General features: G+C 40.1%; 2 protein-coding genes across 2 annotated transcripts; one reads left to right on the top strand and one right to left on the bottom strand.

Moving 5' to 3' along the window:
• Positions 1–933: 933 nt before the first annotated feature.
• On the bottom strand, positions 934–3801 carry LOC143849414 (uncharacterized). Its single transcript, XM_077358418.1, has 3 exons — positions 3072–3801; positions 1717–2913; positions 934–1322 (listed from the first exon to the last, which is right to left on the bottom strand). Exons 1-3 carry the CDS (start codon positions 3799–3801, stop codon positions 934–936), a joined length of 2316 nt encoding a protein of 771 aa, XP_077214533.1.
• A 630-nt stretch (positions 3802–4431) lies between these two features.
• On the top strand, positions 4432–18252 carry LOC143849417 (putative calcium-binding protein CML21). Its single transcript, XM_077358420.1, has 8 exons — positions 4432–4481; positions 6746–6797; positions 9414–9469; positions 9812–10062; positions 12701–12903; positions 15655–15829; positions 17381–17537; positions 18030–18252. The coding sequence occupies exons 1-8, from the start codon at positions 4432–4434 to the stop codon at positions 18058–18060; spliced, it is 975 nt and encodes a 324-aa protein (XP_077214535.1). The 3' UTR covers positions 18061–18252.
• The last annotated feature ends 134 nt before the right edge of the window (positions 18253–18386 follow it).

Consider the following 18386-nt stretch of genomic DNA (forward strand, 5'->3'; position numbering starts at 1 on the left):
AAAGTGTCAGCTCTTGCATTAAGAGTTCTAGAAATCTGCACAATCTCGAATTCTTTGAAAAGGGAGATTCTTTCTCTTACATTTTCCAAATATTTGAGCATTCTTTTATCTCTTGCTTCATACAGCCCGTTAACGTGCCCGACTTTGAGCTGAGAATCGCTATGGGCTTTCAATCTATCTGCCTCCAATTCGTGGGCTAGAGATAGTCCTGCCAAAAGTGCCTCATATTCGGCTTCATTGTTGGAAGCGTCGAAGTCGAGTTTTAAAGCATATTCTACTAAGAATTTGTCGGGTCCGATCAAGACTGGACCGGCTCCTCTTCCTCTTGTGTTGGCTAAACCGTCAACAAACAACATCCATGGAAATTGTTTTTCTTCTTGTTCATATTTTATCTCCTCTTGCCCCCCTAGTCTTTGGTCGGAGCCGTGCATTCCACGACAAAGTCAGCAAGTACTTGTGACTTAATGGCAGGGCAGGGTCGTACCTATATGTCGAATTTGCCCAGTTGATTAACCGACCAGAAGTATCAGGCTTCTGTAGGATTTTACGCAGTAATTGATCGGTAAGAACAATGATGCTGTGAGCTTGAAAATATGGGCTCAATTTCCTGGCGGCAATGACCACCGCGAATGCAAACTTCTCGATGTTTTGATATCTAGTTTCGGCGTCGTGGAGGACGCGGCTGACATAATATATGGGGTGTTCTGTCATTTGTTCTTGCCTGATAAGCACAGCACTTACGGCCAAGGGGCTTACCGCTAGGTAAAGATATAACTCTTCATTCGGTAACGGTTTCATTAACACCGGAGGGGATTTGAGGTATTGCTTTAGTTCGTCGAATGCATCATGGCATTCGTTTGTCCATTGAAAATCTTTCATATTTCTCAGTATCTTGAAGAACGGGAGGCATTTCTCAGCGGATTTGGACATGAATCAGCTCAAAGCTGCTATCCTTTCTGCGAGTCGTTGTACCTCGTTCACGGTTCTTGGTGGTGTCATATCGAGGATGGCTTGTATTTTCTCAGGATTAGCCTCTATACCTCGTTGGCTCACCATGAATCCGAGGAACTTACCGGATGCCACCCCAAACACACATTTCGAGGGGTTGAGCTTCATATGGTATTTCCGTAATACAGTGAAAGCCTCCCGGTGGTCGGTGACATGGTCTGTAGTTTTGGAGCTTTTAACAAGCATATCATCAACGTATACCTCCATCTTCCGACCAATTTGAGGTGCGAAAATTTTATTGACTAACCTTTGATACGTGGCTCCCGCGTTCTTGAGGCCAAAGGGCATGACCTTGTAACAAAATAAGCCTTGCTCTGTGACAAAAGATGTTTTAGGGATATGGAGGAGTACATACGTATCTGATTATATCCGGAGAAGGCATCCATGAAGCTGAGCATCTCATGGCCGGATGTAGCATCTATCAACATGTCAATTCGGGGAAGGGGGTAGTGGTCCTTCGGACAGGCCTTATTCAGGTCAGTAAAATCGACGTATATCCGCCACTTCACACTCGCTTTTTTTACTATTACCAAATTGGCGAGCCATTCCGGATAATGTATGTCTCGGATGAATCTGCTTGTAGAAGTTTATTGACCTCCTCCTTTATGGCCTTATGTCGCTCGGGAGCGAAATTTCGTTTCTTTTGTTTGACTGGTCTGTAAGAGGGGTCGACACTGAGCCGGTGGACGGCAACATCCGTTGAGATACCTGGCATATTTAAAGCAGACCATGCAAAAACATCTGTGTTAGCTTTCAAGAATTTGACCAGGTTGGTTCGGAGCTTACCCGTGAGGAGTGAGCCGATCTGGACCATTCTTTCATCGCTTTCTCCGAACAACGGAATCTGGGTGAGTTCTTCTTCCGGTTCCCCATGTGTCTGGTGGGTATTCGAACGTGGGTCGGTGCCGGCTATTTGGAAAGCTTTTTTTGCTTTTTTTACCACTTTGGTGTAATTAGCATAGCAGTTCCTAGCTCGCTCTTGATCTCCTCTTACCTCGCCGACTCCTGCCTTTGTAGGGAATTTGATTTTCAGATGGGGTGTTGAGATGATCGCTTCGAGCTTGTTTAGAGACGGACGTCCTATAATGGCATTGTAAGTAGAGGGGACCTTAACAATCAGGAAAGTTTGCATGATGGTTTGCTGACGAGGCTCGGTACCGAACGTTACAGGTAGGTCAATCCTCCCTTCGATACTAATTGATCCGCCGGAAAATCCATAGATGGACCATTCTACTGGTGTAAGTCTGTCCATTGATCCGCCGAAAAATCCATAGATGGACCATTCTACTGGTGTAAGTCTATCCAACCCTAAGTGCATTTCTTTGAAAGCATTGTAATGTAAGATATTGACAGAGCTACCGGTATCTATCATTACTTTACTCACATTGAAATTGGTAATAATGAGGCGGACGACGATCGCATCGTCGTGAGGGAGGGAAACATCATCGTAGTCTTTTTCAATAATGAGGCGGACGACGATCGCATCGTCGTGAGGGAGGGAAACATCATCGTAGTCTTTTTCGAAAAAGACTATTTGCTCCTTGCCATCAGTAGAATCAGATCGCAACTTTTTTGTCAAGGCTTCCACCGCGTGGATTTGGACGCCATAGGCTTTCTGTCCAGAAATTGTTGGTCCTCCTGATGCCAATCCCCTGGCGATGACATCAATGCTCCCTGCAATTCTAGGTGAACCGTTGGTCCTTATGTTCGGGAGTTGTTTAATCTCGGAAATATGTCTGTTTTGATCATTCCCGGCGACCGGTTGGGTCGGATTGGAGGGATTGACCGTCTTCGGAAGCTCGGATTTATGAGAAGGTCCATTATGCTTCGAGTTCAACAAGTATTTATCAACAAGCCCGAGCCCTACCAGCCTTTCGACTTCATTTTTCAGGTTATAACAATCATCTGTAATGTGGCCATGGTCTCCGTGAAAATGGCAATATTTACTAGTATTGTGTTTTCGGCTGGTACCTTTCAGCTTGGGTGGCCATTGGAGATCCTCCTTTCCTCAGATTTCGTAAAGGGCATTCGCGACAGACGTATTTAAAGGGGTGTAGTTGTACCTTTCAAACTGTTGCGAAGGAGCTCGGCTACCAGATTGCGGCTGCCTATTGTCGGATCGATGAGGTTTCCCTGACGAACCTCCTCCTTCCTCTTTTCCGGAGCTTTGGCGAGCTCTAATTCTCTTTCCATGGCGAAAGAATCTTCATTGTTAACATATTTGTCTGCTACCGCCATTAGCTCTTGGAGATCTCGGGGAGAGTCGATACTCAGGGCTAACTTGAGATCCCTATCGTGGACAGCCGATTTCATCGCGGCTCTAACCATCTCATGATTAGGGTCCTTGATTTGTGATAATTCAGCCCTGAACCGACCTATAAAAGATCGTAAGGATTCATCCTTCCCTTGACGGAGAGCGAGGAGTGCGTCGACAGGTTTTTTCTGTGGCCGACTGTTGGCGAAGTACGTCACAAATTCTCTGCCTAACTCTCGAAAAGAAGATATGGAGCTAGGTTTAAGGCGGCCGTACCAACTATTCGCTCTTCTTTTCAAATATGAAGAAAAGGCACGACATGTGACTGTGTCGTTAGCGCCTTTAAATTCCATTGCCCTCCGGTAGGCCTGCAGGTATTCCAATGGATCTGACGTACCATCGTAGAAATCAAGCCTCGGTAAGTCGAAATTTGGTATCAATTGGGCATGTGCTATAACTTCTACGAATCGTGATTGTACCTCATTCTCACATTCAGTCAGGAGATCCGGCTCATAAGGTTTCTTAATGTGACGCTGCATCTCCCTGACTTGTCGTTGAAGTTCGGCGAGGAGTCCCGAATCAGGCGCGTGAATTCCGTTTCTCAAATTATGATGCGGGTTGTCTTGCTCTTGGTTCGGGTTTCCTACGCTATTGGCACGCTGGGGAACGTTGATTTGGGTCGAAAAAGGCCTAAAGGTTAATTCCGGCGCTCGTCAGTCGTTCGCTTCTTCGTTCCCGTAATTAGGTCTCAGGCTAGTAATCGAAGCAGAAGGTCGGTGATTTATTGGCCTTCAACTACGAGGGTTTCTTTCTTCGGGCGATTCATCCTGCTCTTCTTCTAAGGGTGAGTTCCTTAGATCTCTCACCTCCACAATTAATGGGGAATCATTGATGTTTTGAGCCATTGGTGGAGGGGGTGGCAATCGTCTTAATATTTCTTGAAGGGCAGTAGAAACATCACCAACTTGTGACGCAAGTCGGATGAACATGGTCATAGTGACGGGAGTGATATCTTCGTTATTAGGCGTTTCCTCCGGAACTTGATTCTCTGGGATTATAGCATGTGCTTGACTCCTGGTCATTACTCCTTCGCCTTGTGGGTTGGCGATTGATTTCGAGGTTTTTTATCTCGAATTTGTCACGGAGGTCCCACGGATGGCGTCGATCTGATGATGCTGAAATCCGCTCTATATGATCTAGCGGTGATAGAGTTGTTCCTGTAAGCAACTTGCACTCACAGAAAGATATTAAGAGTACCAAAGTTATGATAATACTATATTTAGCTAGAAATCAGAATCACAGGTAAATTGAAGGGAAGGAGATAAAGTGCAGAAGTGTTACCAACGGCGTTTGATGGAGAAGGATTGAGACTGAACTTGGTCTTCTCAAGCTGCCTACGTACCCCTTCTTTGAGGATCAAGTCTAACGTCGTTCCATTATGAAGGTTAAGGTCTCCTTTTATAAAGAAGAAGGTCCATGATGTTTTGAAGTTTACTATTTTGGGAGTCTTTCCTAATTGATTGACTTTCCTGGGAGATAGGTTTATATTTCTTTTTAATAGATATCCTATCTCTTCTTATAAGTAAGTTATTATCAATGAGACTCCTCTTTTAAGAAGCCACTGCCTAAGGTATGTTACCTCTCTGAGGGGCAGTTTCCCAATTACGAACGTCACTATTTATAAGGGGAGGATAATATTTCATTCCTTTATTCGTAGGTCGGTTTCCAATTATTCGGAGATGCCACATGTCGTTCATCAATAGATACCGATTTTACCCCTAACAGACCCTAGGCTGGTTTACTTTGTTCCTAAAGAAGAGGAAGAAAAGAAGATGATGGAGGAAGAAAAGCGGATGAAGAAGGAAAAAGTAAGAATCGACTTAGGGTCATCTCAGTCTGACTCGGGGTCGTTCAACTGGAATGACCCTGAGTTTGACCAAGATGCAATGACCCTGAGTAAGACCGAGATGACCTTAAGTCAAACTGAGATGATCCATGTCCTGGACACAATCTCACAATCGGATCTCAAAATCAAAGAGAGACAGGCCCAACTGTTATTTTTTAGTCCAAAGGCAAAAAGAGATACTCATTGTTTGGGGTACAACATCCAAGATAAGATCCATCTTAAAAAATAAGGACAAGTGTAATCCAACAAAAGGTGGAATTCCACTTGTTTGTGTTTAATGGAGGTAAGGTGTTATTCAAGGATAGAAATGGGCTACCGATATTCCCACTAAGGTGTTATGATAACAAGACCAATTCACCTTGTCTTTTATTATCAAACCACCTGTCGAAGGCCATTACAATTCCCATTTCCGAAAGAATTCTTAGTAGCCAGTTAAAAAAGGAAAGATAAGGTGAGTTCATCCCAATACCAAAAAATGGTACTGCCTATCTAAGTAGGCCTAGAAATAATACGGGATAAAACTTATCGAGAAAAATTATCCTAATTGCAAGGCGATCCGGTCTTTTCGATGGTAACATTCTATTCCGCAATAAATAAGAAAGACTCAACTCAACTCAACTTAACTCAACAAAGGCTTTTCCCAGACTAGTTGGGGTCGGTTAAATAAACAAGAAAGACCAAATGAAATATTGAAAGACACATAACCTGAAGAAAAAAATTAGGGATAATTACATTTACACCCCCTCTAGTTTCTGACACATCCACTTCCATCCCTATAGTTTAAAACTTGACAAATACACCCTTGTAGTTTCAATTTGTTTAAGGTTTGCCCCCTCAGCTGAAGGTTCGTCCATAGATTGAAGGGTTAGGATGATCTGATGGATCTGATTTTTTGGGCACACCCTACCTATGTCAGGACCCATCAAATGAACACTTTGGATCATCCAAAAAATGTGGGCCCATACCCGAATCCAAACACTACCAAAAAATCATCCAAATAATGTGGGCCCACATTGTTTGGATGATCCAAAGCGTTCATTTGATGGGTCCTGACATAGATAGGGTGTGCCCAAAAAATCAGCTCCATCGGATCATCCTAACCCTTTAATCTATGGACGAACCTTCAGCTGAGGGGGCATACCTTAAACAAATTGAAACTACAAGGGTGTATTTGTCACGTTTTAGACTACAGGGGTGGAAGTGGATGTGTTGTAAATGTAATTATCCCTAAAATAAAATAAAAGAACTACTGCACGACCTTTCATTTCCCACCGAGAAAGACGAAATGACTAAAATATAGAACGAAAGAGTCAATAGAAGCCATTTGATTGAAGAGAATGTGTCTAACTCTCTCTCTCGTACGTGGTGTATTCACAGCTGCAATCTTGGTTACAAAACCCCAACAAACCGATTTTCCTTTCTCCTTCCATCAGCTTCTCCTTTACAAATTTCCAGTGTAGTTATAAGTTATTAAGAAACCCATTTGTCTAGTCCTGAGTCCTGACAATGGCTAAATCCATTGTCTAAACGACATTTGGAATCCTGCGTTGATATCTTTTGACTGGTGGTCCTGAAAGATCTTCTATTAAGATAGTATTTTGGAGATCGAATAAGCCTGAGAAGGACCGGGTGAGTCTCTATATTTTATCTGCTTTTCTAGAGCGCCTTTGTTTTCCTCTTTTGGGTTGTTTAGATTTTGCTCTATTTTGTTCTTTTGGCCATGCCGAAATTAATTTAACATGGATTAGATCTGTTGGTTGGAGGTATCTATTCTCTTTTTGATGCTGGTAATCTTGTTTGGTTGTTTTCTTCTTCTATCATTTTTTTTTATAGATATTGAATAAGAGATGGAATAAAAGGACCAAGTGAATATCTACGCTTCTACCTATGTTTGATTTAGTTTGGCAGATTTCTGATTTCTCTCTCTCTCTCTCTCTCTCTCTCTCTCTCTCTCGTTTTTTCTCCTCTGTTTTGGTTGTTGGTGTCTTTTTTTTATTGTTCCGTTCTTCTATCAGTTCATGCAAAGCTGAAAACGACTACGTGAGTAAGAAAAAACTTTTACCCAGTGTGTAACTTATACTTTTACTCTTTTCGTTTTTTGGGCTTCTTTTTCTCTATGGTTTTATTCTATTTTTTTTAATAGCTAGGACACTTGTTTAGTTCTTTTGGATTTTAGGCATACCATATCCAGATAGAGCATTACACATCTTTCTTTACGGCTATTGCAACTAGAATTGATTACGTAAGCTTTCTCCATATAATTCTAACTTCAGTTCAGTTTCTCAACTCAACTCAACTCAACTCAACTCAACTCAGCCTTTGTCCCAAACTAGTTGGGGTCAGCTATTTCATAGAAAAGTGGCAAAGTTTACAGCTGTCTGCCAACTTAACGCCTACCCTCCTCCTTTATCCTGGCTTGGGACAGGCTGTGAAAAACACAGGCGGAGTTTATTGCTATTTCAGTTCAGTTTATTGCCACCAATTATCTGTGCAGTATTCGCAAGTGCTTGTGCTGTTGAGTGGCCTTTTGATAACTTTTTTGGATTCTTTGGTTCAGACTGATTTGGTTGACACGCTGCTTTGGACATGTATGTTGAGGTCACAAAAAATGCTTGGTTTGGAATCCTGTCACTTCTAAACTGTTCTCAATTGTCAATCTCCCATCTAGTAAGATCATGTGTTAGGATTTAGGAAAGCATTAGACTCTATAATCACACGGAAATGTGCACTTTACAGTGGCATCTGCTCTAGTTAGTTTCATGTGCTGGACAACAATGTACAGCACATCAAACTAACAGCCTAGAATCAAGTGGCTGGAAGGCTGCTAAGGTTTCGCGCTACCATTGCCCTAATATTGGAAGCTCTGTATGAGGAGAACTGCAAAATAGAGGTGCAATGCAACATCAATAGAGACTGCATTAACAAGAGCTACATGGCTAGAGAAGAGACATGTTTATTAGAAAAGCGATCTAGAGTAGAAGCATAAGAAGGAAAATGGATGCCACAAATTATGTCCTAAGCAGGGGACCTTTCTTTTCTTTCTTATTTTTGTAAAATCTTATCAGACTGGCATGAATACTCATTCTAATTAGGAGCAAGAACTCATGAACAAATGAGCCATGCAATAAGAATATCTATATAAGATGACATATCAATGATTTCAGCTAATCATTTCTATTGTTAGATGATCTTACACAACCATATTTGATCAAAAGAGCATTTGGATTGGAAAACTGACTCACCGAGCTGTAGATCATGGGCATAATTGTAACATAAAACACCTCAGAGATCCACTCAGACTGTGCACCCTACCCCCTTATACATCCTAATATTTCACACCATCCCCTAGACATGATCATGATGTCAGGATTATTGTTAAAGAACACACATGAAGATTTCAATTATATAAAAGAGGAACTTGCTAATAAAGCCAGTCTCAACGACTGAGAAAAATCCAAATTTCTTTTAACTTCAATCGAAGAAAACAAGAAGAACGTGTTGTCGATGCAATAAGGATGGTGAAAACTGATAAGGTTACCACTAGTGATGAAAAAACAGGTACACTACCTTATGAAAACCCACCAGTGTAGCAGGGGCAAAAAGACACGATAATTGCCAAGGGATAGAGAAGATGAAGTAGCTCTGGCACAATGATGACAACTTCTGTAGGTGCCCTGAGCAAGAAAGAAGGACATGGTGCAAACTTTTAAGGGTGTTGGCCCTTGTGGGTGCATTTTGCTAATGATATAGAATGTGGAAGGTGAAGAGGGATCTAAGAATCTAGGCATCATATTCCAGGAGGATTGATACCAGCAGTGAAATGGCTCAAGTAGATTTGAAAAAAAAGTCTGCACCAACTCTTGAAATAGATTCTGGTTGAAACTACCTGGTTACAATTTAAGGACTTCTAACCAACTCCTCTACAGGTAACAATTTGGGTCTGGGTTGAGTCTCAAGGGCAAGTGCATTTTGCAATGGCTAAATAAGACATCATAACATCACAATTCCCAACAAGTCAATGGAATATAAGGATGGCTTGGTATTTAAGGGATCCTTAAATTTTGATATTGTCAGTTTGAGCCGGGTAGATTCTTTCACCTTCTTCATGAAAATTTTCTAAAGGATTCATTAGCCGACCCCAACTAGTTTGGGACAAAGGCTTAGTTGAGTTGAAGTGCTAGGTGTTCCCGATTTCTTTTTGTTGTTAGTTATTCCTGTTCTCACGATTTCACTGTGATAATTCAGGCCAAGGAAGGGGCAAGTAGCAATTTATTAGTCGAGGGGAAAGCTCTGCCCCTCTTGTAATTTGCATCCCTTATTTTCCTTAATAAAGTTTGTTATCTTTTAAAAAGAGAATTATGATAATTGATAGCTCAACATAACTTCAAAACACTTGTTGATCTACTAGAACTCAGCCAAGCGGACTAAGGTTGGCTGGGCCATGGTTGTTGAGTGAGAAAAGATGCCCAAGTTTTTTATTGACTTGGACTGATTCTGAATTCAAGCCTGAGATTTTGTAGATTTATTCTACCCCTGAGGTCCCATGATCTGCTTCATGTTGCATTTTGTATAATTTGTTTGTGTTAATTTCTAACCTTCCATTCCCACATTTGATATGCACTTCTATTTGTGGCATTTTCCAGTCACATAGTTGGATTGTATCCTTGCCGTTCCTTTTTTTTTCACTGGATTGTGATAGGAGGCGTAGTTGGAAAGGGGGATTCAACTCCCAGTGCTTATGTACCTGAATCAAAGCTCGAGGCAAAGATGGTTGAGGCATTGCAGCGGAGGGCATCTGAAGGATGTTCATTGAAATCATTCAACAGCCTAATCTTGAAATTCCCAAAAATTGATGAGAGCTTAAGAAAGTGTAAGACCATCTTTGAACAATTTGGTAAGTTCTTTTCCTGTTATTGTGTTCTCTTAATTGTTAGTTTCCAACACTAAAAAATGATTACCTCTTGCCACACATCTTTAATTGTTTTTTGAAAGTTATTATATAAGATTGCACAGAGACCTAACCAAAATGGTTGGTTTCTTTATCATAAAATCACTGTGTTAGGCAGATGCCTGACACAGGTATTAGTTTGGTCTTGAATACACATGGATATAGCTATTAGTAACAAACTTTATCAGTGTGAACATACATCTTGTCATGCCATGATGATTTTATCCTTCTACATTAACTGTACACAGACATGCTAATATGCCATGTTTTGTTTTCCAGTCCTCTTGTCTGACTGACATGGAAATGCTTCATTTCCATGTTTGGCACAAAAATATGTGTTCTTGTCTTTGTTACATAAGTAAAACTAATGGAAGCACAGTTTTTTGGATTGTGTTTTTTGGACACCCTGTCATTTGGTGGCATGTCCATCTTCTCCACTTAAAATGGTTGTCTGGTTGCATTTTATAATGCAGTAATTCTGTTTAAACGATGCATTCAATGAAATACTAGATGATTTGTTCAAGATGCCCAGTGTGTAAGCAGGTCTCACGTTTCATATTGGGGAAAGTGGTTCTCAAGATGCCTAGTGTGTACGAGGTTCTCAAAATGATATTCTCATTACCATGTTTTGATAATAAGACGAACTCACCTTGTCTTTTATAATTTAACCAGCTGTCAAAGGCTATTACAATTCCCAAAAAGCTCTCAGCAGCCAATTTAACAAGAAGAGACAAGCTGAGTTCGTCTCATTATCAACACGTGGGAGTGCGAATATCAGTAGTCTTTCTTTTCACTCTTTTTTTGAATGACGAAGCTTTACTAGGGGCAAACCTTAAAAACGATTGAGTTGGTAAAAACCAACACCCAAACAAAAATGAAAAGAACAGCAAACGAAAAACCTCAAGGAGATTAAGAAGCTCAAAAGTTGCCTCAATCTAGCCACTCCGGACCAAGCTAGCTGGTCTGCCTCAGTGTTTGCCCAAGCGCCAAACATTCTGAAGATAAGTGGTGTTGCCTTCCACCAAGTGAAGCACCTCCTCGATGACATCCGTAAAACGCCAAGGATGGTGGACCCTATCACTCACTTAACAGATAGCATTGGGTGAATCTCCATCCACCGCCAGAAGGAACTGATCCGCAAGACGAACCCCAGTAAACAAAACTTAATCTTCCGCACAGTTAGAATCCTTCTCTTCAATTGTGCCAGAGTAAGCCCACTAACCTCACTTCCCTCAATCTGGAGCTGATGCCCAATGTCAGATGGACCCAGGTTCCCCAAGCTGAAACCATCATAGTTCGACTTGAAGCACCCTAGAAATGGAGAGACCACCTCGGAAAAGGCCTATCCACAGTTATCCTGATCAATCTGATCCCATCCCAAGAACGTTGAATAAATACTGAAATACCACAAAAATCTGAAAGGACTACCATCCACTGGATATTAGTAGAGACTAGAGAGAATAAGCTGATTTTTTCTTTCTATTTTTAACAGTTATTTACTCATGACCTATTATTTTGCATTATTTACTCATGACCTATTATTCGCTATACTAGTATGAGGTTGTAAAGCTATCACTCAATTTTTTATCTATATGACTGAATATGATGACCAAAGAGACAAATTTTCCTTTTTGTCTTTGTTCTTCTCGTACCATGTTCCTTTCATATCTTGCTGATGTTTTGATCTCCAAGCTATAAATACAACTAGTTTGTGTTCTCAATGCTCTCATGCTTTTCTCCTATGTGACTTGGAAGTTTGGTTCTGGATGCGTGTCTTGCCAACAGAGGATTGGAGATGTCTGACGTCTTGACCCAGCAGATCCAACATGCCAAGACATCCAAAGTTATATGATAATTTGACATGTCATATCATTGCTGCTTTCTTTTCTTTTTTATAGGTAAGGATGAATTTTTGAACACCTGACCATTGCTACACTATTTAGTGCAGCACCACTGGTGCAAGTAAAACACAAAAGAAATGCATCTACTTGGATACACTTATATTAAGTCTATTTAAATATGAACTATGATTTTGAAATTTGAGAAAAACAGGCATCTGTGTTAGGTGCAACAATTTTGTAAGCACTTGTGTGCCTTCTCTTTTCTTTTTTATAGGTAGGGATGAAGTTTTGAACACCTGACCATTGCTACACTATTTAGTGCATCACCACTGGTGCGAATAAACCACGAAAGAAATGCATCCACTTGAATACGGTTATATTAAATCTATTTAAATATGATCTATGATCTTGAAGTACGACATCTGTGTTAGGTGCTACAATTTTGTAAGCACTTGGGTGTCCTTGCTACATAGCTTTTTCTTGAACTCTGAATCTATTTCATGTAGGGGTTGGAAATGCCCGCCATGCCATTTTGTCCTCCCCATGTGATGTTTTAAGCATTTCATCCCAAAATATATGAAATAAAAAAATGCTGCATGAATGTGGCTTAATGTTTCATTTTTACTGAATTTGTAATTAAAAACACTTGGGTACTACTACTATCTCATCTCAATTGTTAAAATGGAACACATTTTTCACTTGATTTGTTTCTATTTCACCTAACTTATAGCTCTTCCATACAGATGAAGATTCTAATGGCACAATAGATCCAGAAGAACTTAAGCATTGCTTTCACAAACTGGAAATCTCTTTCTCAGAGGAGGAGATCAGTGATCTCTTTGAGGCATGTGATATCAACGAGAACATGGGTATGAAGTTTAACGAGTTCATTGTTCTTCTCTGCCTCGTATATCTTCTCAAGGATGATCCAACCGCCCTTCAAGCCGTATCCTAAACCAAATTTTAGTTTCTTATGTTCATTTTGTTTCTGTTAGTTCCTATTTAACATTTTGTTCAGCATAGATTTCTTCACATTCCATCATCATCTTGTTTTTTTTTTTTTTGAAAATATCTTTTTTTTTTATAAAGATAACAAGATTTATATTAAAGAAAAGAAGCTACAAACCTCATACAATGACTTTCTATGAGCACCCGACTTCGCTAGCAGATCGACTAACTCATTAGCCTATCAACGAATGCTAAAAAGGGAAGCATCCAAGTCTTCACAACCTTCTACATTCTCATTAATAGTGGATTCTAGGCACCAAGGTCCCAGGTTCCTACCATCCACCTGCCCACAAGACGGCATTCAATGAATTTCCTTCATCAATGAGAGGGGCTTGAAAATGATTTCTGAAGATTTCATGCTGGTGAGGAGGGCCCTTATTTCGACTTCATTAGATTCGGAATGACCAATAGGACCTTGTGAAACAACCAGTAACTCCAAAAGCTTAAGCTGTTGGAGAAGGCGTTATTTAATCTTTTATACTTTAACACCCCCCTCACGTGTGGCCTCTCTTTCTTTGGGCTGGCCTGCACGTGGCACATGTGGCCCCACTTTTGGGTTTGGCAATTGCATGTGGATTTTGCTATCAAGGAGGTTTGAACTCTGGACCTTTGCTTTGATACCACGTGAAACAACCAGTAACTCCAAAAGCTTAAGCTGTTGGAGAAGGCGTTATTTAATGTTTTATACTTTAACTGAATAGGAATATAAAACCTCTCCTTTGACATCTTTGAAAACTCCACTTACCTTTCCTTTGCCCTGGATTCCAAAAAGGAACAACCATCAAAATCCAATTTAATGAATTGCCCTAGCATTCTTCTTTGCAAAGATGACACCCATTAGCGAGGTGGAAACCTCTTGTTTGAAGTCGATCGATGGTATTGACAGCATGATCCAAGTGACGGCTTGTATTCTTGGGAGAACTGGAGTTTTCCACACTTCCCTTCAACTGAAATCTGACCATCCTCTCGACAAAGGTAGTTGAAAAAGGATTTTACTGTGAATACACCTCTCGGATCAGGCACCCATCGGCATCTGTCATCTTCCATCTACGAAATAAACAGACTCGACAAGAAAAATAAGGTGAGTGAGACTATCAAACTCACTATCTTTTAGACTGCGATAGAAAAGCCAACCCTAAATTACCCCCCCCCCCCCCGGTCTCTTAACATCTGCACTGAGGTTTCTTTAACTCAAGTGTTAACTTACCAACTTCTCCAAAAGCTTAAACTGTTGGAGAAAGGCGTTATTTATCTTTTATACTTTAACACTCCCCCACACGTGTGGGCCCACTTGGCAAACACGTGGCACATGTGGTCCCACTTTGGGCCGACCATCGCATGTGGATTTTTGTTATTCGGGGAGGTTTGAACTCGAGACCTTTGGCTCTGATACCATGTTAACTAACCAACTTCTCCAAAAGCTTAAACTGTTGGAGAAAGGCGTTATTTATCTTTTATACTTTAACATCAACAATCTATAGAGATCTGAGAAAGATTTGTTTAATGGACTACTTCCTAACCAAATATCCCCCAAAACCTAGCCTTAGTCCCTGTCCCAATACTAAAGCTAACCACAGCCCCATTGATACACGGATTTCCAAGTTCCTTAGCCTCTACTTTTAGACAACTTCCTCACTCCCCACAAGCCCCTCCCCTGCCCATATTTATCGGCAGTAAGCTTTTATTCAAAGAATATTCCTTTTCAATCCAAATCTCCATAACCACTAGCCAAGGAAGACCTCACTGAGAGTAGTTATCCTTCCTAAGCCCAAACCTCCATTTCTTTATAATTTCCACACCATCTCCCATCTAACAAGGTGCTTGAGACATTTTTTTTCCTCTTCCTTGCCTTCCCATAAGGAATTCCTTTTGGAACCGCTCAATCCTCTTTGCCACACCTTTGGGCACCTTAAAATTCACATTTCCTCATCTGAATATGCTCGTTTTCCTTCTCATAAGCATGGACTTGTTAGCTTGCCAGTGTCACCATGTCTGACACAAATGTGCCCTTTATACTTCACATTGGTTCTTTTCAAGACCTTTTCATGTCTTGTATTCTCAGAAGAAGCTTGGCAACCTGTGGCAAGAAAATCCAATATACTGACAATTGATTTCCCATATAAAAAAAACTATCTAACAATGGCACCTTCTCTATTTCTTTTTGGCAGAATATACATATCTTTATAAAACAGAATTTTTGTATTTGGTGTGCAACTCATGTTAATTTCCAGGGTTTTACAACTTGGGTATGCATTTCCCATTTCTTTAATATGGAGCCACTTATTAGTCAGTCTCCCCTTTAGCTAGGTTTTTTTGTTCAATTGTTTTTCTATTCCCTCAGTTGAAACAATTTGCACTGGAATGAATCCCGTGTAACGGAGACACAGATACAAGGGTCGGTGTCAAAAGTGGCATGTTCTAGAAAACCTGACATGGCCGCACTTGTGTACAGTTTTATGCTAATATTGATGATTCAGTAGTATGATTTTGTAAAAGCATGACAGAATAAAACATATAAATGAAATGTGATTAATATAAAAAAAAACAAGAAAATATAACTTTATTCTTCCCAACACCCATGCTAACATGTGTAGGGCAAGGCTGTTTTTTATAAGATGGGTTGTCCTTGCAATGTAGACTGAAGCATAGGAGCTTTGAAAATTTTGTGTTTCCATGACCAAATTGCTAGAAATCACGGATGGGATTGCCAAATCTTGAGGCAACGTTTGAAACATTGGTTGACGCGTTTGTGTTTCTGGACCAGAATAAAGATGGGCATGTCAGCAAGAATGAGATGGTTCAGGCCATAAATGAAACGACGTCTGGTGAACGGTCTTCTGGGCGCATAGCCATGAAAAGATTTGGTACGGCCTCTATCCTTCTCCTTCCCCTAGTCTCACACACACACACACACACATTATTTATTCATTGCTTTACCTACTTTTTCAAATGAATCCCCTTTTCCCATTAATTATCACAAGAAGATTGCTTGTGAAGGTATAAATTCAATGTGACACATTAAAACTCCATTTTTGAAGAAATTGCCCTGTTTGACACATGTTTATGAAAAGTTAGGTGTTTCTTTTTTGATTCATATATATTATTTGTGTAGTTCTATTGCGTTTCTATCTCAAAACGTTAACATATTCTCTCTTCCAGCTTACTTGTCAAAAGAGAAAAAGAAAGAGGAGCTTACTGTTGCCGATTGTTCTATATTTTATACGAGCTTATATTCGCACTCCCTTGTTTTGATATCGGCAGTCCTATATACTAGGGAGGTTATCATACTCCCTTGTTTTGATATCGGCGGTCCTATCTTTATTTTTTACTTCTTAAATTGGCTGTTAGAATTCCCAACAAGCTACTAACATCAAATAGAGAAGTTTGAACTAAAACAAAGGGGTACCGTGTCAAAACAATGCTAGCATATATTATGGATGTGTACCCTGGGTTATGGTATTTGAAAATTGAAACTTCATTCCCATAACCGAAACCAACTCACATTTTGGTATCTAAGTATGTAGGTTAGCATTCTTAACTTACTGGATATCTTCCTTATGTAACTTCTCAAGTTCTCATTCCCCAACAGTTTCTCATGGGAACATGGAGTTCAGCATTGCATGTTTGTTATATCATTATCGTTTAATGATATTTTTTGGCCTTTCTAGATCCAGACACCAATGCTCAAGAACTTCCTGACTGAGAAATTGGCCAGATAACTTGGTTTGCCCGAGCTCTAAGTACTGAGTCCAAACTTCAACATTGTGGAGTTGGGCACTCGGGTAGTGCAAGTTCTTCATTGACTTGCAAAGCTGAGATCAGAAATTGAAACGCTGTTCTACGGGTCAAGTCTAAGTTTTTGGACGCCGCTATTTGCAGCTACAGTTTTAAGCATTCCATCCATTGTCCTTTTCAAAAAGGTGGAGTTGCATGAGTCTTATTGGGCCTCCATTTTCTAGAAATGCTGAAGGTTTTCATAATTTATGTGGTGTGCCGCTGTTCTGCTGCAAGTGTGATGGCCAATCATGTCTTGTATAATCTGTCTGTTCCTTCAGGGGAAAGGATGTATCTTGAAAATCCAAGTCTTCTGCTAATTCAGCACTTCAAAGCCTTCATAAGTGATGTTTTGATGGGAGCCATGATACAGCGCTCATTGGCATAATTATTTGGGGACGGTCTTATCTTTTTCTCTTTTAATATATTTTTCAAATGTGCGTTTATTTATCTGAAAACATCCTTTTGTATTTTGCACTTAATTGAACCTATTTTAATAATAACCTCATCTTTTGATAACTGTATGGACGAATCTGCATGTTGAATTTACATTACAAGGTCACAGTGCTCGAAAGTGACATTGTTGATAATCCTTCATATCCATCATTTTCAACCTATTTGGGCCTATATCTTTGTTGCAGAAGAGATGGACTGGGACAGAAATGGAATGGTGAACTTCATGGAGTTTCTATTTGCTTTTACCCGCTGGATTGGGATCGACGATGTTGAGATGACTAAATTGCTCATTGGGGCTGCTTTCTCTCCATCTTCCGTCACATCTGGTCTCAGTGATGCAAGGTAACCTTAGGGAGCAAGAAAATTCCATGCGAGGTTTGTTATCTCTCTCTAATAATGGTATTTAGAGATCTAAACATTTCAATCAATCCACCTGTTTGGTTTGCAAATTCTCTTGTAAATAGTGTTTGAAATGATTTAGAACTCTTCAATTCTAACAAGAAAAAAAAATATGTTGTAGTTATAGCTGCAGTTCTAAGTTAATTTATATACTATGAATTGTTTATTATTTTTTAGCATTTTACTCCAGAAACTTCATACATAAAGCATCAGAATCAATCCATCAGCTCTTAGGGGACAAGATGCCCCTACCCTGATACAATAACATAACAGAAGCAACCCAAGTCAAAATGAAGATCCCGATTGAAACCCAGAACAAAGACAATCGCCTCATGTGTCATCAAATATCCTTCTAAGAGTTGAACAGAATTGCCTGTTAGTTACTCTTCTTTTTCTAACCTTACTTTGCCAACAGGTCTACCATGTCGTTTGCAGATTGATGATTATGCCAGAGCCATGGTTTTGACTCATATACTGACCGAAGACCACAAATTGAATGTCATGCACCCTTACTCCCCCAATGTCCCTAACCGTTTCTATATTTAACCCCAATGATTTTGTGCAATGCTGATTTCTCTGTAACCATTTACCAAGTAGAGTTATATTTCTGAACCTTAGTTTTTTCAATACCAATGCCGCCTTGTTTCTTTGATCCACATACCATCGAGATGGTTCATTAGATTAAAATTTTGCTACTATTTAAATGTTTACACTGTTATCAAAACGCACCAGTGATAAGGTTGAAAATTTTACTAATGTATGCGTGAATTTTACTAATGTATGCGTGGAAGA

The sequence above is a fragment of the Tasmannia lanceolata genome, unplaced genomic scaffold, assembly GCF_043159265.1.
Source record: "Tasmannia lanceolata isolate RefF3 unplaced genomic scaffold, GAP_Taslan_0.1 ptg000018l, whole genome shotgun sequence".
In the NCBI taxonomy this organism is placed as follows: Eukaryota; Viridiplantae; Streptophyta; class Magnoliopsida; order Canellales; family Winteraceae; genus Tasmannia; species Tasmannia lanceolata.

Excerpts from the sequence above, each read along its gene's own strand:
- LOC143849414 (XM_077358418.1), bottom strand. The coding sequence starts at position 3,801 with ATGCAGCGTCACATTAAGAAACCTTATGAGCCGGATCTCCTGACTGAA. Across the intron at positions 2,914-3,071 it reads CCTTCGCAACAGTTTGAAAG|ATGATTGTTATAACCTGAAA; the intron begins GTACAACTACAC and ends GCCACATTACAG. Across the intron at positions 1,323-1,716 it reads GTCTGCTTTAAATATGCCAG|AGCAAGGCTTATTTTGTTAC; the intron begins GTATCTCAACGG and ends CTTTTGTCACAG.
- LOC143849417 (XM_077358420.1), top strand. The coding sequence starts at position 4,432 with ATGATGCTGAAATCCGCTCTATATGATCTAGCGGTGATAGAGTTGTTC. Across the intron at positions 12,904-15,654 it reads ATCCAACCGCCCTTCAAGCC|AAATCACGGATGGGATTGCC; the intron begins GTATCCTAAACC and ends CCAAATTGCTAG. Across the intron at positions 15,830-17,380 it reads CATAGCCATGAAAAGATTTG|AAGAGATGGACTGGGACAGA; the intron begins GTACGGCCTCTA and ends TCTTTGTTGCAG.